The 8,076-nt window shown below is 35.3% G+C and overlaps 1 protein-coding gene across 1 annotated transcript; it reads left to right on the top strand.

The window, feature by feature from the left end:
• The first annotated feature begins 4,699 nt into the window (after positions 1 to 4,699).
• On the top strand, positions 4,700 to 7,326 carry LOC133867077 (gibberellin-regulated protein 9-like). The gene is made up of 4 exons (XM_062303759.1): positions 4,700 to 4,846; positions 4,958 to 5,008; positions 5,174 to 5,234; positions 6,938 to 7,326. The coding sequence occupies exons 1-4, from the start codon at positions 4,799 to 4,801 to the stop codon at positions 7,117 to 7,119; spliced, it is 342 nt and encodes a 113-aa protein (XP_062159743.1). The 5' UTR covers positions 4,700 to 4,798; the 3' UTR covers positions 7,120 to 7,326.
• Positions 7,327 to 8,076: the final 750 nt, after the last annotated feature.

Below are 8,076 nucleotides of genomic sequence, written 5' to 3'. Positions count from 1 at the left end.
TTGGTTTTGGCCTGGCTGGTGTTCCGACCCGGTCGGTGGCAGCGGGTCTGTGGTCTGGCCTGGGAGGTGCCGGCGGCGTCCGGCCTGGCTGTGGCGGAATGCTACTTGGGCAGGGGCGGTCTCTTTCAATTTTTGAGTTTTTTTTTCTTGAAATGACGTGTCAAAATGTAATTGGTGGGCAGAAAACCCTTGTTTTCTGCCATGGCCTGATAGAAAGGGCTCTCTTCTCCTTAACCTCCACGCATTGGTGCGTGGTTCGAGGCACTTGCCGCGAGCAATTATCAAAAATGAATGAGAAATGTTACATATACTAAAATTTTTATAAAGAGAGCCTTACTAATTGATGTGGAGTTTATTTATTAGAGATGATCAAAACAATTAATAAAAAAAAATGATATGGGTACCAATGAATAAGCTTCACATCATCTTAGTAAGGCTTCATTTGTAAAAATTTAAGTACATGTAGTATTTCTCAAAATGAATAATCAACTAGTAAACATACTCTCTTGTCGTACTACAAGTCTTGTCGCTACCTGAAAAGCCAACCAAGCTTTGAATGCTCCTTGCTTGCGTGGATCTCACTCGCCATCGATCCTTCACGAAGCCTTCCTCCGCTCTGTCTGATGCCGAAGCTGCTGATTTTTTGAGTTTTTTATTGTTGCCTTTTATGCCGTTTAGTTTTTTTTTTGTGTATTTTTTATGTATTTTCGCAACTATGTTTGTGTTTTGCTACTTATGTGTTGTGTGGGTTATTGTCTCCCAAATTTTATGTGGTTTTATCTTTTAGGTGAGACTTTTGTGACTGAATTTGCGTTGGTAACTCTCTCTTCTGCAGTCTCGGATTCAAACTCTAATAGTGTTTCTACCGCTTCAGTCTCCTTTTGGTGATTGTCGTTATCAATTTTCAAGTGGAGGGTCAGATAGGTTCACTTCAATTTGTGCTCCTGTAGCTTTTGTAACTGCTTTGTGCAGCTCTTTGAGGGGACCGGGTCACTTGTTTTACCCATTTTCTACCATTTGTAATTATTTCAGCATTATTTTAGTTTGTTTTTGTTGGGGAGCTCGCCCTTTTTTTCTTTTATAGGATCGGTCACTCCTTCCTTTCGAATTAGGAGTAGAAAGAATCATCTTCTATAACCATTTCCTTATTTAATTATAAAAAGAATTAAAAAAAAAGAAAAAAAAAAAAAAGAATCATGAAACCTAGATGGTCTTACGAAAAGTAGGAAAGACTCAAATTTAGTCACAAGGTTTTCATGTGATTTGAATTTAATTTCTAGGTTTTCAATTTTAATAATTAGATTCAGGTTTTTCTCTTATTTTAAATAGGTCCCTCCCTCAATTTAATGTTCAATTAATTTACCGTATGTCATCATATCATGTTAGACAAATTAACTAATATCATATGCCTCTCGTTTAAAACGTCATGTAACCACTATAAATGTCATGTGACATAATTACTTTAAAATTATAAATTTATTTTAAATAAAAAAAAAATACAAATTATATTTAATTGAAGAAACTATGCCACGTGGCACATATAGTGGATATATGGTTTGTTAAACGAGAGTCATATGTCATTAATTCATTAGTCTGATGTGGTATACCATTAACTAATTGAACAGTAAAATGATGGAGAGACTTATTTAAAACAAGACAAAAACTAGAAGACCTAATTTTCAATACTAAAAACCTATAAATAAATTGCAACAGCATAAAAACCTAGGAACTAAATTTTATTTTTCCCCAAAAATTATTACTTGAGTGGATTTTAAAATTTAATCTAAAGCTATTTATTAGGACCGGACTAATGTGGGTTTTACGAAGTCACACCAGACAAATGGATTCTTCTTTTTTTTTAAAAAAAAAAAAAAAATCAAATGGAGAAATGGTTAGAAAGTGGGTCTTTCTTATTATTAATCCGGATGGAATAAATAATGGAAGATCAATTGGAAATGCTTCCGAACAATAGGTTGGAAGCAGCCCATCTAACAAATGTGCACGACCATTAGCACTTATAAAAATTTTGAAAAAATAAAGACTCTTAATTAACGTGAGTGTGTGATAAATTGTGCAACAAAATATTAAAAACGAAATTTAAAAGAGACGAATATTTTGTTGGCGAAGTGGAAACTCTTATCTAGAGAAAAACCACTCCGGACAGCCAAACCCTAGAAAATTTACTATTCAGAAAACAAAGCTAGTTACAAAACAGTAATACTCACATAACCCGATGCAGTAATCATACCTAGTTTTAACTCTGACACGTACCTATATGTGAACGCTTCCCAACTAAACCTCCTGTCTGAAGGGGTCTTCAATTGACTCATTTAGCTTAGGGTTCCTCCCTAAAATATACTTCAATGGGTTAATCAAATCAAACAAATAAAACTCTAAGAGAACTAGCTGATCTCACAATCTCTGCCTAAACACCCTCTCTTAGTACACAGGAATTTAGTACCGAATTCACTATAGAATACATGCCTAGAAACCTCTATATATAGGCTTTAGAAAACCTAATACAACTCTGATTCAGAGTTCTCTAGGCGGCGTCCGAACCAAGACAGTGGGCATCTGGACGGCAAGCAACAACCGACTTCTTTTCATGCGATCTCATGCGTTTCTTCATTAATATTCAATCATCGTGTCCAAACAGCATAGCCCTAGCGTCCGGACGGTTGCATGCTGTTTTCACTGTTTGCAGCCTTCAGTTTGCAATTCGAACACCTGTGCGAACAGGAGCTCTCGAGTCTAAGTGTTCGCTAGGCTGTCCGGACATCTATGCGAACATGTGTTCCCTGTCGTTGTTGTCCGTTGAGGTGTTCGGACACTTCTTCAAACACTGGTGGGAATTCGGACGCTTCCTCTGGCCGTCCAGACGGTCACAAAAGAAACCGCTTTTGTTGAGCAGTAAGCACATCAGAATCTTCATTGACTTTCGAAAATTGTCTTTCTTGATATTTGTGACACTGAACTTATCATATTAGGCCATTTCCATATTGGAGAACATATTCTGAATTATCTCTGAAAAATCCTCTGAATTACAGCGTTCCTACTTCAGCAGTACCCCAATATGGTAAAAGAATATAGCCAATAAACTAACAAAACTAATAGTTTTCCAGCAATGAAAATAAAGCAATAAAAAATTAATATCCGAAATAATGGAAGCAGAATTCTATTATTAGAAAATATCAAAAAATTTCCAATCCTTGAAGAGATCCAGCTTTTGAATGGCAAGAATGATGTTGATGACATCCCCTTCAAGAATGAGAGAGTACACCCTAAGAGAAGCTAGCTGCTGATGAGAGAGTACACCCCAGACAAATAGCTTACTAAAATGAGTTGATAGCACGGACCATTTTAAATCGGTTGTATATATAGCTTACCATTATTTTGGTAATTTTGATACTCGAAAATTAGTTTGGTTGACTACAAATTCTAAGGACTAAATAAATAAATATTTCTTACCGCATGCCAAGGTAAGCAAAACTCGCTCATTATACCAGAATCCCTAACACTCTTAGGTGTTTACAGGGCCGTAAACAAACAATACTACTTGTAAATAGCCCAAGCTTGGCTTGGTTAAAGTTAACTTAAGCTCAATTCGATTATCAAACGATGCAAGCTCGTGTAAAGTTCAACTCGACTCATATAATTCTCATATATATTAGTTATTAAGTAATAAGCACCAATATATTTTAACAAAATCAATATAGTATATATACGCACACATACAAACATATACCAGATCTATAGTGCCTCCATTCCCTCTTCCGCCCATGCACCACCCCTGCACTTCCCGGCTATGGTTCACAAGTTTGCTTACCGCCGCAATAGGTGTAGCTCGATCAAGACAACTCCCTCCTCTAGATTGTCCCAAAAACCGTTATTTCAAGCGGCTCTTTTCTTGGTTGGTATGCGTGCCAAGAATCCAATGTGTCAGACTATTCATTTGGCTCATTCCTAGTATTTTTTAAGTTTTGTTTGCACGGTAATGGTTGTATGGGGTCTTTGTTGGGCTGCCTCACCCTTCCCTTTTGTTTTCTCTTTTCTGTATATTCTCCTTCCCGACCCTTGTATTTTTTTTTTTTTTAAAAAAAAAATTAACATTCTAACAATCACTCTACGCGTTGGCTTTAAACTCTCATTTAGTAAATGAGATTCAACATGTGTGAAATAATTTACTGAAATGAGGGTACTTTAAATTGAGTAAAGGATTTTATAGGGTTTTTCAGTTACACTAGTCGTATTGGTTACAGGCTTTGGCAATTCTTACTTAATTAAGATGCTTGGCCGTCTAGCAAAGACAAAGGACAAGTATGTGATCCTTGTCTTTGTCGATTTCCAAGGCTTTTTGGGTTGCTCCCTCAAAATGATCGATCACAAGCAAACATGGCCATGGCCATGAGACATTATTATACCCAACTGCTGATCGAGGGGACCATATATATATATTATATATCCTCTCTCTTAATTTCTCTGATATCGTCCATATGCCATATATGCAGTCAAAGCATCAACAGCTGTGCCCACACGCTTGAGTAAAGGCAATAAAACTAAAGTGAAAGAAGCTTCCAAAAAAGAGATTAATTTATTAGTCCTTTTGCTCGAACATTTTCCTGTACCCTCAATTCAAAGCCTGTGAATTTGTTCCAACCCTTGCATGTGAATCTTAAAAGATAAAGGTAAAAAGGTAACAAAGATGCCTATATAATAACACTCCTTCCTGCCCCACCCATTTTCATTCAGAAGTTCTCATCAACCTTATCATTTCCCCATTTATACCTGAACTCCCAAGATGAAGCTCTTCTCAGGTTTTGTCATCGCCATCCTCCTCCTATTGCAGGTATATATATATACAAATATACTGCATTTAAATATTGCATCAATATGTAGAAGATTATTATCTAATTCATCATATTTGAATTACTTTGTCCCTTGCTGTACCTTTTTTCAGGCTCTTGCAGAGGCTTCATCAATTAACAAGGCCGCAAATGCTCTTGCTACTGTGAGTCTTTGTCTCTATACCTTTCTCTAAGCAAATATTGGATATATATCTGGCTTCAATAGGAAAGATTTGTGTGCCAATGGTGTTCTTTAAGTGATAGTATAGAACATTGGATTCTGAAACCGGCCGGGGACTGATTTTTGTAACATCATCTTATGGATTCAGGTTGATGAAGGAAGCAATGTGGTAGCTCTTGACAGTAAACATCATCCTCCTAAGCAAATCAGTAAGTTGTTGATCACATTGTGATTTATAGCCTAGACCTTTTATATTTATGGGGAAACCAAAACTCACTCGGTAAAAACTAATGCTAATTGTAATATATATATATATATATATATATATATATATATATATATATATATATATATATATATATATATATATATATATATATATATATATTTTGTAAAATCAATTTTGAAGTCAAAACTTGTTCATATGATTGGCTTAATAATTAATATATAGGGAATTAGTTGAAGGGTATTTCATCTGTCTTTCCTTTATATTTTCTTTCCCATTCCATTATCTTTCAATTTTGTTTATTTTTCTTTAAGCAAGTGCATTCCGTCGCCTTTTAAAACAGTACGTGTGGAAATTGGACAAAGTTTTCAAAATTCACGTGATATGATTCTCAGCTCTTTTCTTTTTCGTTTTGTTTTTTTTGGGAGGGGCAAATGCATGTGATTCTAACCTTGGAGTCTTAATTATTGTCCCATTCTCAAACGTGGACTTCACTAAAAAAATATATGCTTCTAAAAAATAGTTTTACATTTTATAAAATGTCAAAACTATTTTTTAAATAAAAAACACATAATATTACTCAAAACACATTACATTGACAAATATATAATTAACCTATATATATTGCTCCTATATATTGTTTGCATGGGCTCCCTCTAAATTAACCCTTAGCCCCAAGCCCGGCCATGCATGTCTTCACGGCTTCAAGGATATGTATTGTATTAAAATCGTAATATTGCAGATGAGAATTAAGATACGTACCTTTCATTTGTTTCATGATCAAAATCCTCTTTTGCTTAAATTAATTGAAATTGTTATTACTGTTATCAATTATTAGATGTGTATTATATTTAAAAGAACCAGTTCTCGATCTATCAGTAATGATTATGGATAATTAATTATATTTACATTTTCAACTGCATGTATAAAGAAAATGAAATGAAAATTATGTGCATGGCCAACCCTTTATAGGTTTCTTGATTTTTCCCAGAATGTATATGCCCAACCCTTTATTGTTAGCCATTGAAAATTTATTATTTGCTTTACAATATTCCTTGTCCCTCACCCAAGTCAAATGCTGGCTCCGTCAAGATCGAAGCAACCTTCATTTGAAATGAGGATGCAGTAAGAATTTAATCTCCATTTCCTGATCTGCCTTAAAGAAAAATCCCCCATGTCCTAAAGCTAAAAAGAACCACTCAACAATCACCAGAGAAGAAAGGGACATGGAACTCTTTTAGAGCATCTACAAGCTAGGATGCTTTAAAGACCGATTTTCTTTCCAATTTTAAAGGGTTGCATCTTTTTCCGTTTTATTTTTTTGATTTTTTTATCTGCAAAAGTACAACATATTAGACAATTTGAGACATGGTAACGGATCGGATATATCGAGGGGGTAAATTGAAAGTGTCTGATAATTTGTAGGGTTGATTGTTACATTTTTAAAGTTTGATGAGATGATTTTTAAAGTTTGTTACATTTCCATGCCCTACTCCTTCCGTCTATCGTTTTAAATGGCATCCATAAACACTTGTATTGAAATTGTATCAACCTGACCACAAGTATCAGATAATTTAGTGTCTTTCTGCCACTCAAAAGGAATTTAATTACCATCTTGTTAAATATGAGTCGTCTTCTGAAGAGAAAATTGAAGAGTAACTTTTATTTTGTGGGGAGACGATTCAGATTGCAGTTCAGCATGCTCGAAGAGATGCAAGAAGGCATCAAGAAAAAAGAGGTGCAGTCGGGCATGCAAAAGTTGTTGCATGAGATGCCACTGTGTTCCACCTGGCACCTACGGCCACAAGAATGCATGCCCATGTTATGCACGCCTCAAAACTCATGGGAACAAGCTCAAGTGCCCCTGACCAAATTGCTACTATATATACATTTATATGGACATTCAAAATTTATTTGAATGAAGTTCTTCTATTGCATGTCAAAAGAATAAAACCCAGAGCTATATATGCTTTGAGTATTATTACTGTATTAATGTCGACGCCCAATGACTCCAGCTCACTGATGATGAGTACATTCTGTATTGTTTCGTTTCAATGACAGTACGTGTTTCCTTCTTTGTGTTGGTAATAATGCATGCTTTAAACTGTTTGGTCCATGAGAATCCCACGTCTTTTGTTTCTAATTGAGAACCAACCATAAGGGATCTCATGCAAGGAGATGCCGTTGATGATCAGACATGCTTAAGATTGAAATAACCTTGGCGTCTTGGACCTTCATCAACGACCTAGCTAGCCCTATGTTGAGCCAATTAAGCTGTCACAGCCATCAGATTGGCTTATATATAGAAGGGACAGGCTCACAGGCAGGTACTCTTCAACGCACAGCTCAAGAGCTCCCTTCCTCCTCATCACTACTTGCAGCAACTTCCCCCGGCCACTACATTCTTTCATTCTTCAAGGACAACATTGTTCTTGCTCTCCTAAGGATGTCAATTCGTATTCGCAAATCAAGTTTAGATGGTGTCGAAGCATGAATATAAGACTACACAGGTTAATTATAATTCGACTCATTTAATTAAACAGGTCTAACCCATTAATTATAATCCATTAATTTTGTATTAGGTTTATGTCAGATTTGCGAGTTGTGTAAAAATGGCCACGTCATCCCTTGGATGAACACTTGTAAAAAAAAACCAATGACTGATTTTCATTGTCATACCATCTCAGTTATATGACAGTCATATATCATTTTATTAAACATTACTTTTTTTTTAGGAAAAACTTCATTTATCACCGTTGATCTTTCATCATTTTTGCAATCATACCCTTAAACTTTAAAAATTTCAATAATTTAGTGTATTAATC

Source organism: Alnus glutinosa, chromosome 4 (genome assembly GCF_958979055.1).
Source record: "Alnus glutinosa chromosome 4, dhAlnGlut1.1, whole genome shotgun sequence".
NCBI classification, from domain to species: domain Eukaryota; kingdom Viridiplantae; phylum Streptophyta; class Magnoliopsida; order Fagales; family Betulaceae; genus Alnus; species Alnus glutinosa.
Note: the sequence above shows the minus strand (reverse complement) of the source record. Positions and strands in the feature narration are given on the sequence as shown.

Excerpts from the sequence above, each read along its gene's own strand:
- LOC133867077 (XM_062303759.1), top strand. The coding sequence starts at position 4,799 with ATGAAGCTCTTCTCAGGTTTTGTCATCGCCATCCTCCTCCTATTGCAG. Across the intron at positions 4,847-4,957 it reads CCATCCTCCTCCTATTGCAG|GCTCTTGCAGAGGCTTCATC; the intron begins GTATATATATAT and ends ACCTTTTTTCAG. Across the intron at positions 5,009-5,173 it reads CCGCAAATGCTCTTGCTACT|GTTGATGAAGGAAGCAATGT; the intron begins GTGAGTCTTTGT and ends TTATGGATTCAG.